The sequence below is a fragment of the Phyllostomus hastatus genome, unplaced genomic scaffold (assembly GCF_019186645.2).
Source record: "Phyllostomus hastatus isolate PE091 unplaced genomic scaffold, TTU_PhHast_1.1 phas_contig_210, whole genome shotgun sequence".
NCBI classification, from domain to species: domain Eukaryota; kingdom Metazoa; phylum Chordata; class Mammalia; order Chiroptera; family Phyllostomidae; genus Phyllostomus; species Phyllostomus hastatus.
The window spans coordinates 31,275,641-31,296,758 of NW_025333737.1; the positions used below are offsets into that span (position 1 = coordinate 31,275,641).

General features: G+C 56.5%; 2 protein-coding genes across 2 annotated transcripts; one reads left to right on the top strand and one right to left on the bottom strand.

Moving 5' to 3' along the window:
- Window positions 1–156: 156 nt before the first annotated feature.
- VAT1 (vesicle amine transport 1) lies at window positions 157–7,448 on the bottom strand. The gene is made up of 6 exons (XM_045836970.1): window positions 6,958–7,448; window positions 3,970–4,177; window positions 3,402–3,572; window positions 3,218–3,307; window positions 1,924–2,165; window positions 157–1,755 (listed from the first exon to the last, which is right to left on the bottom strand). The coding sequence occupies exons 1-6, from the start codon at window positions 7,363–7,365 to the stop codon at window positions 1,672–1,674; spliced, it is 1,203 nt and encodes a 400-aa protein (XP_045692926.1). The 5' UTR covers window positions 7,366–7,448; the 3' UTR covers window positions 157–1,671.
- A 1,395-nt stretch (window positions 7,449–8,843) lies between these two features.
- Window positions 8,844–12,396, top strand: RND2 (Rho family GTPase 2). The gene is made up of 5 exons (XM_045836881.1): window positions 8,844–9,084; window positions 9,558–9,645; window positions 10,446–10,555; window positions 11,237–11,371; window positions 11,578–12,396. Exons 1-5 carry the CDS (start codon window positions 8,983–8,985, stop codon window positions 11,830–11,832), a joined length of 690 nt encoding a protein of 229 aa, XP_045692837.1. The 5' UTR covers window positions 8,844–8,982; the 3' UTR covers window positions 11,833–12,396.
- Window positions 12,397–21,118: the final 8,722 nt, after the last annotated feature.

The following is a 21,118-nucleotide window of genomic DNA, read 5'->3' on the forward strand; positions in this document are numbered from 1 at the left end:
TCTTCTTCCTCATTTTATTTCATGAAAGGAAACTCGATTCGGGCATGGAAACGGTCGGGGGGGGGGGGGGGCGGGGCAGAAACCCTAACTGTCCGTCAGCACTGGTCCTTCGCCGGCTCACCTTCCCCTCCACGCTTACACGGCGGCATCCAGGAACAGGGTTTGGCTTTTTATTGACACAAACACAAAAGGCAGCTTCGGTAACGGGGTGGGGTACACAGAAGCAGAAGTCGCACTTCACACCACGCAGGCCTCACTTGGACAGCGAAGAGGCTGAGCCCTCCCCACCACCTCCCGTTGGCAATGGCTGGGGCAATAACCCTTCTTCATTCCAGCTTAGAGAGCAGAGGGAGCGACACCCCTACCCGAGGAAGTCCCCGCTTTGGTTCCAGTGGCCCAGGTCCTAGCCCCGCCACCCTCCCCCTCCCCCACCCCCACCCCCAGTTTTACTCCCCTGCTCCACCTCCCCCCACCCAGGTAAACGAAGTCTGGGGCTGCGCTGGAAAAGGTGCCGCCCTGCTCCGAGGAGGCAGGGGGCAGGGAGCCTCCCATGACCGAGGGGGGATGTGCTTCAATGTTTACTTTGGTCCCAGAACAACAAATAGTAGCATTGCCTCCCAGGGCTCTGGCTGTGAATGCCACACTTATCTGCAAGGCTGAGAAAACGTCCCCGCCTCTTTCTCCTCAAGCACTGACAGAGAAATGACAGTCTCCGCAGACAGACGGGACATGGCACAGAACCCCGGGGGCGAGGGGCTGCCCCCCTCCCTGCCCCCACCCCCGACCCTGGCACACACACAGATTTTTGGCAGTGTCGTGGGACTGGGGAGCAGCAAAACCCCAGCTCCACCCGAACGAGGAAGGCACTGGGGAGTACCGGGGTGGAGAAGGAGGTGCGAGACAGGGACCCCCCCTACATACACAAGCACAGGTTTTCCACTGCTAAGGCACTGAGAACAAATCCAGAGAACTCAGTGAAGGCGGGGGCTCCGCGTCCCTCCCTGGGGGAGCAGGTGCGATCCCCGCCCTTGCTGTAAGAGGCAACCTTGGTTAAGAGTGGCAGCAAGCCTGGAGGTGGAACAAGCCCAGTTGTGCTTAAGACGTTGGGGACGAGAGGACGAGGCCATGCCGTGAGGCAAGGGGGTTCACAGGTGGGCACCGGTCGGCCTGGGGCGGAAGGGACACTCGGGCAAAACAGGGACGTGCTGGACTCACACAGATTGGCCCCATATCCTGAGCTGACATTTCAATTCTTTGGGGAGGTCGTGGGGCAGGGGCGGGAGGGGAGGTGAGGCGGAGGCGGAGGCGGAAGCACGCGGAAGGGAACGGGAAGGGATTGGCTAACCTTGGCACGAAAGCAGCACAACAGGCCCGGGGAAAGGGTGGGGGCAGGAAGCAGCCGGTCTCCCTCTGACCCTCCCTGTCCCCTTGGCAGGGCCCAGACATCCAAGTGGTCACTTCCCACCCTCTTCAGAGGGCAGGAAGGAGGGAGGGGGCAGCCTTGGCTACAGAGAAAGAATAGGGCAGGGGAGAGGTCATCACCGCGGAGACCTTGGGGAGAGAGAGAGCAGAGCTTCATGACACACGACGAAATTCAGAGGGTCTGGCGGTCCACGTAAATGGCTTCCCAGCTTCTCTCTTCCCGGGTCCCAGGGGTCTCCCAGCCCCGCCCTAGTTTTCCTTCTCTGGCCCAGGTACCAAGATGACTTTGCCCACGTTCTTCTTCTCCTGTATCTGCTTCATGGCATCCGCCACCTGAAGAAGACAACGAGACCCTGCTCCCAGTGCCATCCAGCACCCCCCTCCCCAGAGCCAGCCTAGAGGAGGAGGCTCTCCTCCTCCCAGGACCCCCACCCTGGGACCCCCACCCCCAGAGTCCTGCCCAGGCCCCCTCAGCACAGCCACCGCAGCCACAACACTCACCTTTTCGAAGGGCCACACGGAGTCAACGTGAGGTTTGATGTGGCCCTGGTTGTACAGAGCCAGGAGGCGGGCCACCACGCCGCTGATCAGCTCCACCTCGCCATCCAGGTAGCCCAGGTGGTAGCCACACACCGCCCGGTTGGCCGGCAGCAGCTGCAGGGCTGTCACGCTGAACTGATGCCACCACGTGCGAGCCATGGTCATCAGGCTCCGCTTGGAGCCCGTCAGCAGGTTGGCCACTCCTGAGAGACAAGGAGGCGCAGCCCGTGAACCCAGGTGCCAGGCGCATCCCTGCGTGTCTGGATGCACGTTCATCCGCCCTCGAGGGGCCCCTTACAACCACCCACACCAGTGCCGGGGAGTGCCGGGGTAAGCCCTGACCGGCAGGCTACCAGGCCCCAAAAGATTCCAACAAACTTGAAAATGGTCCTAACCTTTACTTATTTATTTTCTTTTATTTTTTTAAAGATTTTATTTATTTACTTTTAGAGAGGGAAGGGGGGGGAGAGAGGGAGAGAGAAAGAGAGAAAGAGAGAGAGAGAGAAACAGAGAAACAACAATGTGCAGTTGCTGGGGGTTATGGCCTGCAACCCAGGAATGTACCCTGGCTGGGAATCGAACCTGGGACACTTTGGTTCACAGCCCGCGCTCAATCCACTGAGCTACACCAGCCAGGGCTTTACTTATTTATTTTCATGTTTGTGAAACAGATATTTTAAATTTTATCTTTCAGTTACGGTGTACATTCAATATTATTTTGTATTTGTTTCAGATGTATGAGACTCATTTTTTTCAATGGAAATGCAGCTTGCCCAGGAAGTGCAGGAGGGTAAGACAGAGGAAGGCAGACTGCTTGATTTCGTGTTGGGAACAATCCCCAACAGGAGCCCAGAAAGAACACAGAATTCACTGTGATTTGCATGAACAGTTGTGAAGGAAAATGACGGTAGCTGTGCCCAGGAGGCAGCAATCTGAATGCCACGTCCAGGCTGCCAACCCCCCTTTTTAAAAAGGATTTTATTTATTTATTTTAGAGAGGAGAGGGAAGGGAGAGAAACATCCATATGTGCTTGCCTCTGGCATGCCCCCTACCCGGGACCTGGCCCGCAACCCAGGCATGTGACCTAGCCTGGGAATTGAACCTGCGACCCTTTGGCTCCCAGGCCCCTGCTCAATCCACTGAGCCACACCAGCCAGGGCCAGGCTGCCCCTTTTTCATTCACAAGCCACATGCCCCTATAGCCCACCCTGCTTCCCCCCTAACTCCCCCTCTCCATCCCTGTCACTGACTCACCGTAGGTGATCAATTTGCCCATGGGTTTGAGGAGGTTGTAGCCCTTGGTAGTATCTGACCCACCCAGAGGGTCCAGGACGATGTCCACGCCTGTCACGGAATAAGGGGGCCCAGGAACAGCATGAGAATCCCCCAGCCTAGAAACCCCCTCTCTGGCTCATGCCACGCCCTGCCCTGACCCCACCTTTGGGGGAGAACTTCTTGATCTCATCCACGTAGTCAGTCGTGTGGTAGTCAATGGGGTGTGTGACCCCGTTCTCCTTCAGCATCTCGTGCTTGCTGGCCGAGGCCGTCCCGAACACTGTCACGTTCTGCACCGTCCGGCACAGCTGCAGGGCAGCGATACCCACACCCCCTGCAACGAGACGTTTCACAAGGAGGGGCTACAGAGTCCCCCGGCCACCCCTCTCCATTCCTGCCTCTCAAGAACCGAGCCCGTCACCCTCATTTTGCCCGGGTTCATTTGGAGACTTGCTGCCCTCATCTTACGTCCAATTTCCGTGGCTGAGAATGGGGGGAAGGGTGGCTGCCTAGGAAGGGGTGCAGGGCGAGGGCACGTTGCTATGGATAGTACACCAGGCTAGACCTGGTGCCTGAATGTTGCCACAGCAACAATCCTGCAGAGGCCTTGGCGCCATAGGCCAAGGCAGCCACTGTTCCCATGACAACAGTCCAGACGTGCTGCAGAGCAGGGGCCTAGAAGAAAATCTGGGAGGCGTAAGGAGCGGGAATAAAGGGAAGGGGCCTGTTACCTGCAGCCATGTGTACCAAGACGCTGTGGCCAGGCCGCAGGTTGCCAAAATCAAAGAGGACCATGTACGCTGTGATGTAATTGACCAGCAAGGCGGCGGCTTCCTCAAAGGTCATGGCCTCAGGCATCAGGTAGGTCTGGGCCGAGGGAACAGTCACCTCCTCCTGCCACATGCCCGACCGGATGAACACCATCACGCGGTCCCCTACCTTGAAGAATGGAAGAGGAGCGTGATTCGGTCACTCACTCATTCACCCCCTGGCCGTTTATGATTTTCTGTTATGTATAAGGCCCTCTTCCTAGGAATGAAGTAGCAGCGGAAGCAGCAGCAGCAATAGTTGTGCTAATAATGATAATAATAGTAATGTCATCACAAACAATGGTAACTTACCTTTATTGAGCGCTTACCAAGGTCCAAGCCCTATTGTAAGTGCTTCACATATAAACATTTAATCCTCACACCAGCTCTTTGAGGTAGATACTATCCTTATCTCCACCTCATAGACCTTAGACTTCACTATTGTATCAGGTCCCTGATGCAAGAAGCTTACAGTTAGGGCAGCATGAAGCACTGTTAAAGAGATCAAACTGCCTCTCTTTAAAAAAAAAAAAAGGCCCCACTGTTTACTGGTGATGTGACTTTGAGCAAATAAACAATTACTTAACCTTTTTGAGCCCGTTTTCCTATCTATAAAATAGGGCAGATGTGAGGGTTAGATGGCAAAAAATCACTTAGTGATTTTTTTTTCTCTTTTTGCCAAATGTGAGCCACATGGTAGATACGTAGTAGTGTTAGCTAATAATAAAGACAACCATAATGACAGGAACAGTGGCTAGGAGGGGAGGTCACCCATCCAGTAACTGAAGGAAGAGGGAGAATGGGATCAGGGCCATATCTCAGCACAGGTAAAGATCTCTGAGGACTTTAGGACTGGGTGTGGTCACCTCAGGTGAAGTGTCTGAGTCAGCAGGGGGGAGGGCCCACTTTCACCCAGAGGCGGGGGGGGAGATAAGGAGAGCCACATAACCCCTCCCACCAGCAAGGTATTTTGCTCAATCTTAGCCACCTGCAGGAGAGCCTCCTTTCAGGAAGGAAAGGGGGCAAAGAAAGAGGAACCCTTGTCTGGGCATTCTCAGGGAAAAAGGAAGGCCTCTCCTCACTCTGAAGAGTGTGGAGAGGGAGGTGTGGGTGCTGTTCTGGGACAGCCCAGGTCTGTCTTAGTCCCTGCTAGGAATGATGGGAATTCTGCATATTAATGAGACTTAGGATCCACAGGGAAGGAGGATGGGAGTCCCACACATACCCTTTTTCATGTCCTCAAGGCCTCACATTCCATTAAGGAGGAGGATTGAGGGCAGGCAGGCTGGGCTCTTTCCCTGTAAGCACTGAACTGCCAGGAGGTCTGGGGAATTCCGTCCCAGGACTCAAAGCTAACAGATTCCGCAATCACCCTGGAGAACTGGGAAACGTGCAGTGGTCAGACTGGGCGGTAGCCAGTCAAAGATCTGGCCCAGAACTATGCTCCCCAGTTCCCCAGACTAAATGTCCACCCCTCAGCCCATCACAGGGCAGGGTCAGCCCTGATATCAGGAGGCAGGGAGGGCTCTCCCCACAGAACTCAGCCTCTTACAATCAGATTCTTGCCCTGGACAGGATATCCTGTATTTACCAAGTGGAAAGTGTGGGGAGGGGAGATTAGGTGGGTGGCCTTCAGCATCGGCATGACCTACGACTCCCGGCCAATGAAAAAAAAAAAAAATTCCTTTGAGCACCTTCTCAAAAGTGGATTATTTAGAAATCAGTGGAAAGGGTGGGGCCACAACTGAATGCACGGAGAAGCCCTTTAAAGAAGAGATGCCTGCACGCACAATAAATCCAAGAATTCCAGCTGCGGGATCTAGGACTGGCAGGTCCGGCAAGAGAAACGCCACATCTGAGAGGCCTCTCTTGCAAGGCCCTAAACAAATGACGTGCACAGGCTCACTGGAGATCTCTGCAAAAGTTGGTCATTTGGAACTCTCGGGTGTCCAGGGTTGTAGCCAAGATTAGTGATAAACGAAAAGGAGAAACAGACCGGCAGAGCTGGGCCAACCTGCTGCCGGTGCCACACCTCCCACTCCAGTTCAAATGGGCACCGCAGGGGTTTCTGAGGGTCCTCCACAGGGAAGGTGGAGGCAGGTACTGCCCCCTGGACCAACTTCCCCAGGGCGGCCGTGGGGGTCCTGACTTGATGGCTGAGTCTCCGGAGGAGAAGAGATTGCAATCACGGGAGACAGAGTCCAAAACAAAGATCCAGAGACCCAATCTCAACTCCGTCCCTCTACTTCACCCCAGCCACCACCAAAATCAGATTGGCAGCCTAGGGCCAGGGGACCGGCGGTGGCAGGCTCCCTCTCTTCCATGATGGGAGTGCCTCATTCTCTCGGCCCTGCTCTGGGAGGGGCCGCCTCACACACCCACAGACCACGGGGCTGCATGTGACTAGGGCTCTGGCACGGCCACGTGCCCCCGCCCAACTCCGACTACACGGCTCCTCCAGCTCCCTTGAGGAACGAGGCACCAACCGTCATTAGGGTCAAAGACCACAATTACCCAGGGAGAGTTTGGTGAGCAGGGGTACAGGTGCGGTGTTACTGGGGATTGTGTGTGTGTGGAGCCGGAGGGGGGGGGGGGGTGTTGGAAGGTCACTGCGCGCATGCGCGTGGGCGCCTTATTGTTTTCCCCCCACGCACCTACCACCACCACAGCCGCTTTTGGGCGGCGGCCACAATTAAAAATGGTTGGGAAAGGGACGATAATTCCGTCTCCACCCTCCCACCCGCAAATACAGATTCGGTTCTCCACTAGCCTCAAAATCCGGTATCCTTTCCTACTATGCCTTCCATGCCCGTCTACCCGGGTCGTGCCAGTTTCCCCTGCCCTGCCACACCCCCGGCGCCCGCCCAATCCTGCCGCACTACCCAGTGGCCCTTGGACTGGTCCGCTCACCTTACGGTCATGGACTCCCTCGCCCACAGCGATCACGACTCCTGCTCCCTCCATGCCCGGGATATAGGGCAGCGGCGGCAGCCGGTCGTACAGCCCCTGCCGGGCCATAACGTCTGCGAAGTTGAGCCCACAGGCCCGGACGCGCAGCGTCAGTTGGCCGGGGCCGGGGGACGGGGGCGCGGCCGGCCGGCTCTGCAGCTTCAGCTTGTCGCAGCCGCCGAAGCCGGTGAGCACCAGGTAGCGCAGCGGCGGCTGCGAAGGGGCGGCGGCCCCCTCCGAGGCCGTAGATGGCTGGGCGTCGCCAGCTGCTCCGGCATTCCGGGGCTGGGAAGAGGCGTCTTCCGAAGCCCCTGCCTCGGCCGCCGCCACAACAGTGGCCACCTCGGCTACCTCTCTCTCCGCGGACATGGCTGGGACTCCCGACGTGTGCTCACAGCTGGACCGAGGGTGCACAGCTGCGGAGGGCCGGGCGCGCGTCGGGAGGAGCTGCGGCTGCGGACTTCGAGCCGTAGGGGCGGGGTGCGGGCCCGGGGGCGGGGCCTCGCGCTCCCCCTTAAAGGGCCAGGGCCACAGTACCGGTGCTGCAGGCTCGTGAGAAGTGGAGTTGAGGGTCGACTGCGGACAGACACATGCGAGGGCATTCTTGCAGTCATGTAGATCACGATTTAACTCACTTACTTATTCATAATAAACCTTATGTAATTTAAAAACATGTTAAGGATTGAACAACAATTAAAATTGAAAAAAAAAAAAAACATACTAAGGAGCAGTCTGAAGGCCGACCCTAAAACCTGAGCAGACATCAGATTTGGGGAGCCAGACACTTGGGGACCGGAACCCAACCAAGTTGTTCCTCAGACCCTGACTGGACCCGTTTGTGACCTCTTCCGTGTGGTCCAGCACTGGCAAACTTGGAGCAGGGAGACTGAGTCGTTAACACTTTCCATTTGATTTTGTTTGTTAAAGCAGAGTCTCTCAATTTTCTCTTCTGTAAAATGGTGAAAATGTTGCTTGGTAAAGGGTGAAGATAAAAATTAAATCGAGTATCCTCGGTTCAAAGACACGCTTTTAAAAGGTAAAAGATGTCATATAAACGCAAACAGCTCGATTATTGTTAGATTCCGATCAAGCCTGAAATGACTTAGAGCTTGTCTCCGGCTCCCAGCAGGGCTGTGACTCTGGGCAACCGGATCTGCCTCTTCTTCACTCCCCAACCCCGTCTGCCCGTAGTATCCACCAGAGGACGCAGCTCCCCCAAAACTTTTCACCCTGCTCTCGGCTGGAGAAACTCATTCTTGCCTCTCCGCTAATCCAGACCCACCGTTAAGTCAAGATAGCCCCAGACTAGGCCATCCGTTGCCATGGGGACGGAAAGCCCTGACGTCACCACTTTCCTGGTGGGTGTCTTGGGAGTCTGGACTCTCCTAACCCCAAGACTCCCTGCCGGGACATGAGCATGGAGGAGGGACAACGAACCCAAAAGTCTCCCTCCTTCTTCTACCACCTCGTGCCCCTCCTGCTCAGGAAGTCGATGGTTGTCCCCGTGCGTGTCCGCACTAGCACACCAGCGTGCCCGCTTGAGCAAGCAAAAGGCCCGAGCTGCGGGTGCTTGCTGATCCCACCCTACCCCTCAGAACTTCGCCCAAGCTCTGCCCGCCCCCACCCCCAAGGAAGTCAAATCGGACAAATAGCCTGGCTCGGCCCGCCCCAAACCGGCAGGGGCCCCTTGGATCACAACAGCACACTAAAACCTCGCTCTCGGGCCTTGGTTTCCCGGGGTCCCCCATCCCCCGCCAGCTCCCCTGAGCCCCGCCTCCCGGGTGCGCGGGCGGGAGGCGGGGCCAGGGGCGCGGCCACCGGGCTGGGGGCGGGGCAGAAGGGGGCAGCGGCCCGGGGTGGGGGTTCGGCGCGGGCCCGCGAGATGCCGGTGTCGGCGGCCCGAGTGGCTGCAGCTGCGGCGGCGGGGGAGGCAGCAGCGGGACCCAGGAGGGGGGCTGCGCGGCGGACCGGCGTGTAGCCGGGACCATGGAGGGCCAGAGCGGCCGCTGCAAGATCGTGGTGGTAGGGGACGCGGAGTGCGGCAAGACGGCGCTGCTGCAGGTGTTCGCCAAGGACGCCTACCCGGGGGTGAGGGACCCGCGTCTTGGAGGGGGGAGCTGAGGCCGCGGGGTTGGCTGACTAGCGCCTAGGGGAAGGACAGAAGTGGGTGTTGGGGTAAGCAGGGACGAGAGACAGAGGCTCAGAGGACCGTGGGGTGGTGTTGGGGGCTCTGGAAGGACTGCAGAGGATTGGGATGGGAGGAAGTCGGGATCACGGTGAGATGAATGGGGTTTGGGGGAAGCAGAGGATCCCAGAGGGGGCGCTAGGGGGATTTCGGAGGTCCTGGGCATCGGAGAGGGGAAGAACTAGGGTCTGAAGGGGCTGGAAGAGGGTCTGGGAATCTAACAGATTCCCCGAGGCACCGCTCCCAGGATCTCCCCTTTGCCCAACACCAACCAACTTGTGCTCAGGGGCAGGGCTGGACAGGGTGTGGGAGTGAGGAGGGCTTCTGTCTGGGGTGAAGACTGGAGGATCTCATCTTGACCCATCCGTGTCTGCAGAGTTATGTCCCCACCGTGTTTGAGAACTACACCGCGAGCTTTGAGATAGACCAGCGCCGCATTGAGCTCAACATGTGGGACACTTCAGGTAACCAACTCTCTGGGGTCACCCTGACTCCCAAGGGCCCCCGTCCTGACCCCTCCTTTGGCTAGACCTTTATTTAGGCTTCAGGTCAGTTCAGCCCATACATCTAATTCTAGGCGGAAGGAAAATCCAATTTCTGTTTAGAGCCAGGGAAACTGAGGCACAGCTTGCTGACATATGTAGAAACCACGTCCTGAAGGATAAAAGCCTAGTATCCAGTTCCCTCTGCTGGGTTCTGCCTACCTGGGAAAGTTGAGAGAGAATTTTTTTTTTTAATTTGGGAACATGTTTTTTAGGAGGTTGGACTGGGTTTCGGAAAGACATTTAGAATTTCTTGGGGTGTGGGAACTACTTCTCCAGACTGAACTATAGAAATCTGAGATCAAGTCCCAAGAGGATGGGAGAGCGCTCTCTCCCTTGTCCGAAAAGGAGGAGGGTTTTTATTTTTACTCTGGTCCCCTAGAGGTCATTACAAGATGTCTGTCAAAGCCCAGGCAGCACATGCAAATTTTTGTGAGAATGTCGGGAGATTTTGTGAGCTCTCAATCTTTTTCAGAAAAGATTGAATGATTACTTTTAGAGAAACCCCTAGGGAAGCAGAGAGCTGTTTTCTGCCATCTAACCTCCCCTCTGCCTGTCCCTGCCTTGGAGAAACAGACTCCTTGATGGGCATTAATAACTGCTCTTTTCTATTCTCTGCTCCTAGTGTCCCTTGGCCAGGGTTGCTAAGGTCTCCCCTGCCCTTCCAGGCTTTCCCCCCACTCAGGACCCTCACCTGCCCTCTCCCCACTGTCTTCCCTCAGGCTCCTCTTACTACGATAACGTCCGGCCCCTGGCCTACCCTGATTCAGATGCTGTGCTCATCTGCTTCGACATTAGCCGACCAGAAACACTGGACAGTGTCCTCAAGAAGGTGGGAGCCTGGGGAGGCAGGAAACTGGGCAGGTGGGGAGACAAGAAGGCTCATGCCTGACACCACGTGAGCCATCAGCTGGAGAGTGTGTGAAGCTCTCATCCTCCCGACCCCCCTTTCCTGGAAAGCAGTTCTTGGAGCTGGGTAGGGCATCTGGGGGCGATGGGGGAGAGGAGAGAGAGGTACTCAAGAGATTTCTTAGCCCACCCTCCCCCTCTCCTTGGGCGTGGGAGCCTCCCATGGGCAGGATGAGAATGCCGCTCCTGGAGCCCACGAAGGCCCCCTGGTCTCCTCTCCAGGCCCCTGTTTCCATGATAAAAGCCCACGGTGAAAGGACAGAAGTCAGCTGAGGCAGCCCCAGTTCCCAGGTGGGGGAGGGGAGGCTGAATCGGTCTGTTCCCAGGAACAAATTTGGGAAAGAGGGTGGGAATGGCAAAGCTCCAGGCTGGCAGACACTTCACGGCCCTTGAATGAGAAGCAGGGCCCAGACCGCACAGCCCCACCCGGGCCCTCCCTCCCTGCTCCTCCTCTCGCACCCCCTCCCCGCTGTCAGCCCAGGCCCACCGTCCCGCGTCCTTTCCCACACAGGATGGTGCAGAGCGGTGGCCTCCTAGTGCAGAGCACGGTACACTGTGTGCCTCCTCCTACCCCTCCGTAACTCTGTTTTCTTCCCCCAAATAGTGGCAAGGGGAGACTCAGGAGTTTTGCCCCAATGCCAAGGTTGTGCTGGTTGGCTGTAAACTGGATATGCGGACCGACCTCACCACACTGAGGGAGCTGTCCAAGCAGAGGCTGATTCCTGTTACACATGAGCAGGTGGGACCCTTGACCTTTGACCTCATCCCAGCCCAGATCTCCCACATCAAACCCTCCTAATCTCTGATTTGAAAATACCATATTTTGTTCATCCCTGGTCCTGGCCTCTGACCTCCGACCCGATCTCTTGACTGCCCCCCGCCGACCTTGCTGAGCTGCAGGTGAGTCCTCATAACTTTCTTCATCTACCTATTCCACCCGTCCAGGGCACTGTGCTAGCCAAGCAGGTGGGGGCCGTGTCCTACGTGGAGTGCTCCTCCCGGTCCTCCGAGCGCAGCGTCAGGGATGTCTTCCACGTGGCCACGGTGGCCTCCCTCGGCCGTGGTCATAGGCAGCTGCGCCGTACGGACTCGCGCCGGGGACTGCAGCGATCTGCTCAGCTGGCGGGACGGCCAGACCGGGGGAACGGGAACGAAGGCGAGATACACAAGGATCGAGCCAAGAGTTGCAACCTCATGTGAGGAGCAGGGGAGGGACAGAGTGGCGGGAGGGGTGGTGAAGGGCGCACGTGTTCCCCTGCCTGCACCCTGGCGTCCTGACCTCTTGACTCTGGCTGGGACTTCAGGGCAGGCCGAGAGAGCAGTTCTCCTAGGCAAGGGACCCAGAGGCAGAGGGTGCCACCACCCCCCGCATCCTCACGCCCCTCCTCTCCACAGGAAGTCGAGGGAGCTAGCAGGGCCAGCGTCTGGGCCAGGAGCTGGGATGGGGCAGGGGGCTGGGGGAGCTGGCATCATCAAGGGGTGACCTCCGTTGAGGCTCAGCGTATGAAGGGTGCCTTCCTGCCCCACCCCAGACCCCATGTCCCGGTCCTGGCTTTCTTCCCTGAGAAACGTGTCCATTCCATGATTTTCTACTTCCTCTCCTCTCACTTCTAGAGCTGTTCTCACTCATCCTAACCTCCAGGCAAAATGCACTAAATTAAAAGGCAAACCGAGAAGCCCCTCCTCCTCCCATATACCCACCAGTCCTGGCTCCTTCCGCTCTTCCCCCAACAGTCCCCAAATAAAGCCCATGTCCATGGAAAACGGCTGTGGCTTTAGTTTTGTTGCTTTCAAAACAAAAAAACAGTCTACCGATCTCTAGCAGCAGGAGGGCAAGTTAGACTTCAGGAAGAACTGGCTCACAGAGAAGAAGCAGAGGAAGTCACGGGTTGGATCAGCTGTGTCCTTGTAGGAGCCAGAGGTGGGGAAGGGAGATATTTTGGGATATCCATTTTAATTAATGACCCAGACGATCCTACAGCCATCGGGGGTTCGGAAGTAGACTGATGCGCAGTTCATCCCTCAGCCCAGCTGGGGCCCCTGCTCGTGTGGGCGGGGCCCTGCTGAAGGGGTGCAGGCCCTTTGCTCACCGTTTCCGTACCCCCCCACCTTGGAATCTTCTAGTGCCCTGGGAGTGGGGGTAGGGACGGCCTCCAAAGCCTCCACATAGCAGAAGCTGAGCCTGAGCAGAGTGAAGCTGGCCAGGGAGACAGGGGTTTGATTCTGGGGTGTCCCCGGAGTGGGGCTGGGGGGCAGGGATTTTCACCCTCCCTTCCGTTGTGAGTTCCTTAATGATTTTAGAAGGAGCATCAGCTGAGTTTAGGGTCACCCCCCAGCCCCCTAGAGAAGGAAAGCTGGCGGAGGGGCCGGCTGGAGCGCTCGTTGTCAGGAAAGACAGTGCTGGTCTGTGTTCGCAGGAGTCTGGTTTCACATTGTCCTGTATTCCCTCACTGGCTCGGGTCCCACTGGCCTCTTTTCGGTGACATTCTCCCCCAGGAACCATCCCCGGCCCTCCCCTCCCCCAGCCCCAGACAGTGCTTCCAGACACGCTCTGGGAGAGAACACAGACCGTCCCCTCCCATCTTCTGGGCCGCCCCCCACTAATTCACAGCCCATCCCTCCCTCATTCATTCAGCAAATACGTACCGGGCACCAACTGTGCGCCAGACACTGGCCTGGGTGACGGAAAGGACCAGTCTCTTTAATCTGGGGACCAGTCCGTCAGGAAAAAGAGGTACCCCAGGTGTGACAGCGCCTTGGCGGCGGGAACCAGCCCTCTGAGCCAGGGCCTGAGGGTTGAAGAGGAGTGTGCCAGGCAGGGAAAGGGCAGGAAAGGCACTCGGGACAGAGGGCAGAGCATGTGTGGACACGTGGGCATGAGAGAGAACGCGGCCTGGTTGGGGCTGCCATGGCGGGAAGGGCAGAAGGCAAGGCTGGGGCGGGGGGGGGGGGGTACTGGGAGGCCAGCGCAGGGCCCACGAAAGAACCAGGGCTTCCTTCTGAGGAAGGCACTGGGGATTTCAAGCAGAGAATGCCGTGACCAGATTGGATTTTTGGATAGATGGTTATCTGAATGAGGTGATGGGCACTGGGGGATTTGGCTCTTGAGATGTGTCATTTCAAATCTCTTCTCCTGCCCTGGCCGGTGTGGCTCAGTTGGTTGGGTGTCCTCCCAAAAAGCGAGAGGTCGCTGCTTCCATTCCTGGCCAGGGCGCACGCCTGGGCTGTGAGCCTGTCCCAGGTCAGGGCACCTACGATCAGCAGCCGATCAATGTTTCTCTCCCTTTCTTTCTCCCTGCCTTCCCTGTCTTTAAATACATAAAATCTTTATAAATCAATCAATCAATCAATAGCTTCTTCATTCCCCAGGGCCCAGCCTGGAGTGGAAAGGAAACCCGCATCCACTCCTGGCTCCTCAGACACTCCTTTCCCTCCTCCCCCTCCTGCAGGCCCCTGCCCCGGTCCACCTCAGCCAGTCTCCGCAGGGATTCTGGGACAGCCTCAGGGCACGGGGCACCCCGCTCTCTCACACTGCGACACGTAACAGGCTGGCCCTGGCCCTCCGCAGAGACCTGGATTGAGGGCACTGGCAGGGGCTGGGGGTCCCAGGCCCATTTCTCAGCTCAGCGTCTAGTCCCAAAGGACGAGCTCCTCCCCCAACAGGGAACCATCAGCTTGGAATTTCGGGCTATGTGGCTTCTCTCTTCTTTTTCTTTTCATTGATTTTGTTTATGTATTAGAATTTTTAAATTGTATTTAATTTTGGTTTTTATTTTTATTTTTTTCAAAAGATTTTTATTTACTTATTTCTAGAGAGAGGGGAAGGGAGGGAGAAAGAGAGGGAGAGAAACATCAGTGTGCGTTTTTGCCTCTCGTGTGCCCCACACGGGGGCCCCGGCCGGAAACCCAGGCATGTGCCCTGACTGGGAATCGAACTGGCAACCGTTTGGTCTGCAGGCCTGCACTCAATCCATGAGTCACACTAGCCAGGGCTGTTTTTTATTTTAGAGAGAGGGAAAGGGAGGGAGGGAGAGAAAAATCAATCGGTTGCCTGGGACCGAACCCACAACCCAGGCATGTGCCCCAAACTGAGGACTTTTCAGTTTGCAGGACAATGTCCAACCAATTGAGCCATACCAGTCGGGGCTCTTTTTATCAATTTTAGGCAGTGGGGGAACAGAGAGAGAAACCAACATCCGTTTGTTCTTCTACTTATTTATGCATTCATTAGTTGCTTCTTGTATGTGCCCTGACCGGGGATTGAACCCACAACCTTGGTGTATTGGGAGGATGCTCTAAGCCACGGAGCCGTCCAGGGCCTCGGCCTCTCTTTCCCACTTTGGGCTTTGGTACAAAGCAGGCTGAAGCCTGTCACAGTGAAAGTGCAGTGTTTGTGCCCCTCTCTACTCCCAGCCTCCCTCTCCTGCCATGGTCGCGAAGGCGAACGCATTTCAATATCCGCCTAAAGCAAACATAATTAGGAAGATAAATCAGTTGGAGGAGCCCCCAAAGTTTAAAACATTTCCAACACCACTGGCAACAGATTTTGGTCCCCTCTGTAGGTCTTGGTTGCAGACGTTTTATTTCCGGGGAGGAGTTGTACCTCTGCACCAAGGAGCCCAGTGGGTAGGAGGTGGCAATGGGGCTGCTACCAGACCCTCAAAGCCCCTGCAGGCTGGAGGGAGGGAACCTCACTCCCACCCCCATCCCAGTGGTAGGAGTCAGACTCAGCTTCCTCCTCTGCAGCTGTTTCCCCCACAAATTAGACACCCGTTTGGGAAACAATGTAGCCTCGTTAATCACTTAATGAAATAAACAACTAATCATGCTGTGATGCTTTCAGTGTTTCTTAACCTCAGCAATCAGCCTGTCCAGAAGGGGGGAGGGAGAAGGAAGGGCAGGGCCTGGGTCTAAGCCCCGGAATGCCTGAGCTGACGGAGGGTTATCTTGTCATGCCAGCTTTCCCTGGAGGGACAGTGATACAAAGAGCTTACAAATTGGAGGCACTGGTTTCAAGGCCCGTGTCCCAGCCCTTCCCCTGCCTCCCTGGGGAGCCTTTCGCAAGGCCCGGCGCCTGCCTGACCCTCAGTTTTCACATCTGGAAAGAGGGAGCTGGCCCCACATTTACCTCGTGTTGTCGAGGAAGACTCGGAGAAAGGATGCAGAGAGCTGTTTGACCCTTTAGGGAGGGCTGAGCTGGTGACAACCTTTACTTTTTTACAACGTAGACAGGCAGTGCTTCGGAGCTGGGCCCGAGGGAATCAGGAGAGGCTTCTCGGAGGGGGTGCCTGTGCTGGGGTTCAAAGGCTGGAGCTAGGCGGAAACACAGGAAGGGGAGGTGGCTGTGCCCTGTGGGCACGCCTGGTCCTAAGGACTAGAGCCAGCTGTCTCGACTCCTGCAAAGACTAGGGCTTTTGGTCCCCATTTTTCCAAATGCCTCCCATTACCTTCTCTGAAGTGTCTGGGTGAGGACCCCATGTTGCCATGGTGACCCCACCCCAGACAGACTGGTTCTGAAGGCTGAGAGAGGCGGGAAGAAGGGGTCCTGTGCCCAAGGGTGCCGGTGGACACCCGCAATCCCACACAGCTCCCTCCGCCAACTCCACTCCCGCTTCCCCAGGACAGGGGTCCGCTCTTCTGCAGCGCCCCCCTTCCCTCTCTGTGGACAAAAGACTTTGTCCGCACACTCCAGTCCCTCTCCCGCCTGCCCCTGCTGGGTTCCCAGGTCCCTCTCCATCTCTCTAGTCAACCCCCTACTCCCTCTCCTCAGGGTTTGGGGGTGAGGGTCTGAGAGGGGGAGGCTCCAGCTCGAGGCCGGGGGGGGGGGGTGGCGATTCGCAAGCAACTACCCCCCAAGAGCCTGAGAGACGAGAGGGGCACGCATGTAAGTGCTCCTACCCCCCGAGAAAATGCCTCTGCTGTTGACTCCTAAATAACAGATGTCTGTCTGCATATTAATGAGGTTGGACGAATAATTGGTGAGTTTTTCATTCAGTGTCAGAGTGAACCCAGAGGCCTTATGTTCACGCACATAGACACCCACTCACCAACCGCCCGCCCCGCTCTGCCCTTCCCCCAGAGCACAATGAGACAGGCGCAGATGCTGCCAAGCTTGACCCGCCGAGGGAAGGGGCAGGCCGGGGGGGGCGGCGTCAGCAGGAGGGAGACCTCCGAGGTCTGGGACTGGGCATGTCAGGTTTCTCCCTCTCGATTGCCGTCTCCCCAGCCCCCCAGGGGCAAAACCTTGTGTTTGTGAGATTTCACCACTGTGCGGAAGGGGCCCAGAGGAAGGTGGGAGTCTGGGGAGGCAGGCTCTGCCTGGGGGAGAGCAACAAAGCAGTGGCTTCCTCCAGCAAGCTTGTGCCTCCCCTGAGCCTGGAATCAGCCAGTCTCTTGCCCTGCTTTGGGTGGGAGGTGGGAGGTGGGAGAACAGAGGTTTTGGAGGCAGACAGGTACCACGTACCAGCTGGGTGCTCTAGTACAAGTTACCTAACCTCTCTGGGCCTCCCTCTCCTTGTCACTAAGCGTACCTACACTGCAGTATTGAAAGGACGAAATGAGATCGTGTCATGTGTCTGTCTTTTTTTCTTTAAAGATTTTATTTATTTATTTTTAGAGAGGGAAGGGAGGGAGAGAGAGAGAGAAACATCAATGTGCGGTTGCTGGGGGCCGTGGCCTGCAACCCAAGCATGTGCCCTGACTGGGAATCGAACCTGTGACACTTTGGTTCACAGCCCGCGCTCAATCCACTGAGCTACGCCAGCCAGGTCATGTGTCTGTCTTAGTGCTTGGTTTGTAATAGATCATGACACATATGTGTCCCCTCCCCCCCCACCCCCCCACACATACCAAGACAGTTTGAAAATTGCTACCTGTCCTATCGGACCCATCCTCGTTAAGACAGGGGTTAATCAGAAGTTTAGTCATTACCCTGGCTGCCTGGAAACCGAGAGGAAGGGGCAGGAGCAGAGAGAGAATATCAGATGGCCACAGGAGAGAAAACGGTGGAAACGAGGTCCGGAATAGAAGGAAAGAAACCACAGAGATCAAGACCCCGGAACCAGCTGGAAACGGGGCAGGTGTGGCCAGCGGGTGCAGTGACCGCTGGGACGAGCCTGGAGTCCAGACTCTAGGTTCCAGAGGACCCAGTTCTCCCGGGAACTCACTGTGGGACTTGACTTAGCAACCTTCACCCACTCTTAGCGTCTCGGCCTCCTCATGTGTAAAAGGATGGGGCTGGTTTGCTCTCCAACGTCCCTTCTCATTGTGTGCGAGTCCTCGTGGCCTGGGAGAGCACAGGGGAGGGGGGGTGCACTTGCCACCTCCCCACGATGGCCGATGGCCCGTCCGTCACTCTGGCTTTGTCTCTTCTTTCCCTTGGTAAATGGATCTGCTGCGCCAGCAAACAACTGTCCATTGTGTCCTAATGAGGGACGAGCAGGGAAAACCAATCACTTATGATGCAAATGAGCGGCGGCTGCAACCTCCTCACTTCCACCGAGTGCTGCTCTCCACCCCCCACCCCCCACCCAGACCCCAGCGCTGCCCCATTGGGCCTCTCCGCCTAGCCCCAGTTCCCATCTGGTCCTGGAGGGAAACGGGGGAGGCCCTTCCCATTGTCACTCACTGTCACTCACTGACTCCCTGCAAGGAGCCTCAGCCCTCACAGCCTTGAGAGGCCCAGCTTCTCTGTCCTTTCTCGGGGCAACTCAGTTTTTGTTTTCAACCGAGGTGAAATTCACATAACATACAATTAGCCGTTTGCAGGTGTTCAGTTGCAGGACATTTCGTGCATCCGCCAGGTGCTGCCACCACCACCTCTCCAGGCTCGGGAGTTCTGCCCTCTGCCCACCTGCACACACCACAGCCTCCAGCATGGCCCAGGGCAGCTGCCGAGGCCTCAGCCAAGGCCAAGGAGCAATGGAGAATGGTGGTGTGCTAACAGCTCAGAACAGTCCACAGCTGGCTTGGGGCGAGGGGGACAAGCCCAGCACTCTGGGATGGAGCCCCGGAGAAGGCTTGGGCTTTGGTGGGAAGGGAAAGCTCATCAGTGACTCTTCCTCAGCACAGGCCCAGGGCTGTATCTGTAGGAAATGGCCTCTTGAATTCCTATGGAGATTTTTTCCCCCCCTTAAGCTCTCTGGCATCTGGTTAGACACCAGATCTCGGTTTCCATGGCTTTTAGAGCCTCTGTGGGCTTAGCAGCTGCGGGGCACCCTAAAACGGCCCTCACAAGCCCCGTGCCTCCAGGAGAGAGCTGCCCGCACCCGCCCCAGGGACAGGATTCACTGCGGGAAGATTTTCTATCTACTTGGCACCAGTTTATATCAGAATCCTATACCCCAACAGCTGGGAAAACCCACGTACGTTGTCATTTGAGTTTCTCTGCTAATATACAGTACCATTTGGTTGTGTGTCATTTGCAGGAGAAGATGGCAAACATCTGCTTACCTGGGTGTCTGTTGCCTTCAGACTCCCCTTTTTCCCCTTCTCTAACCTCGAATGTGCGGTAATGCTTAAAAAATAAGTAAATAAACAAACAATCCACTCCTCTGGAACTAACCAGTGCCGACTGCTGCAGCATTGCAGAGAAAAAAAACTTTCCGGGGTCACGACCTTTCTTCTATCTTCCGCAGCCCCTGCCCTCACTCAACAGTCCACCCCCCTCTCTCCCAGACAAAACACAGTCCAGACAACATAATGAGGGCACTGCCATCTGTGGCCTAATGAGTAGGGACTCCAGGCCCGGTTAGCCCCAGGTCTGCCACCGAGTCACTAGGCGGCCTCGGGCAACGGCCTGGCCCTCAGTGTCATCACCTATAAAGTGGGGATAACAACCTTGACCCCAACCACCTCCCAGGGAACGGGCAAGGAGGGAGAAATAATGGTTGTACCAGTGCTTTGAACTTGCAAAGAGACGATCACGAACGTCGTCATTATTTCCGCAGTGATGGCGGCTGCAGCTTATCTGTCCCGAGCACCCAGCCCGGAGGTGGCCTTGCTGGAGGACGCGTGGGTCGGGGAGACCAAGGTTCTCAGTCTGGGTGGGTATTGTTTTAATGATTAATCACAAAGGGGCAGGGTTTGTGAGAGGCAGAAGAGAACTGAGGAGGAAATCTATACGCGTGGGCTGCGGAGAGGAGGGCTGATTCATTGTTGGACATTTAGATCTATTATATTGTTTTTGGAGTAAAGCGGGGTCCTGGAAAAGTGGGAGGGAATGACGGCTCCCAGTGGCAGAAGGTCGGCTATCGGCCGTTTACCCGGAAACACAGTTTTTGAGGGCGGGGCCTGCAGTTGGATAAACCCTTCACTCAGGGAGACCATTCATTCTTCCTTGAACTTACTCATTAAGAAAATACTCACTGGGTCCCTAGCAAGGAGTCTGCCAGGAGCACAGCCGGGTTACAACAAAGACAAAGTGGTACTAATCCTGCCCTAAGGACCTTCTAGTCAGATAGGAAGATAACTTAGCAAAGGGAGAAAGTGTCATAAATAAGGCAACACCCCTGCGGGGTTCTGAGCGGGGCGGGGGGGGGCAGGGGGGGAGGTTCTGGCCTGGAATACCGGGGAGGCTCTGTGGGGGAGGCAGGGTGGGTAGGCTTTGGGCCTGCGGACGTGGCAGGGCAGAGCTGGCTCAGCACAAGATACGGTGCGAGCAAAGTCTGTAGGTCCCCATATTTACCGGTCAGGGTGCCCGAAAGGGAGCAGCAGGTGAAGCGTGGAGGTGTTGGGTTTGGGCTTTGGGGGGAAAGTCTGGGGAGACAGGGTGGGTGGGTCAGAAAAATACATCCTTAGAAGAATCTGCTTTCTGGATTGGGTGCTCCCCCCATTCCGGCAAGTGGAGTTCTTCCTTGGGCCTTCTGGAATCTCCTGGCTTCCTTTTCACCTGGCCAAATCCTTCCCGAGCTCCAAGGGCCAGCGTGAGATGCTTCACCCCAAGGTTCCCCCGTAACGGGCAGAGCCTGACCCCACCCCCCAGCCCCCAAAGGGCTTCCGAACCGGAAGGCGCAATTCTGCAAAGATTTTCTGGAGCTTTCTTGCCCCCCCCCCCATTGAATAGTAGTAAGCAATTTGAAGGCCGGAAATGGTGTACGGAGCTGTTTCGTGTGGCGTGGAAATGTAGCTCAGCTCCCACGTGGAAAACCAGTGGGGAGCGAGCACACAGGACCACGCCCACGGAGAGGTTCTCCCGTGGGGAACCAGGCCTGCACTGTACCTGGGCCGCTATGAGACTTGCTTTTGCTAAAACTCCCAAGTATGGAGTGTGACCAGTTCAACCACTTTTCCCCTTAGTTTGCAACATCCTTCTCTTTGAAGTAATTAGCAACACTCTTTCCTGTGTTGTCTGTAAAAGGTAATCACCTGCAGCGAACCTGTGCCTAGTAAATGAGGACCATCCTCAGTGTAATGTGCCCAGAAAAGCAGTAAAAGCCTGTCCAGACAGGGGCCAGCGCCCTCTCTCTCTCTCGCTCAGAGAGTGGCC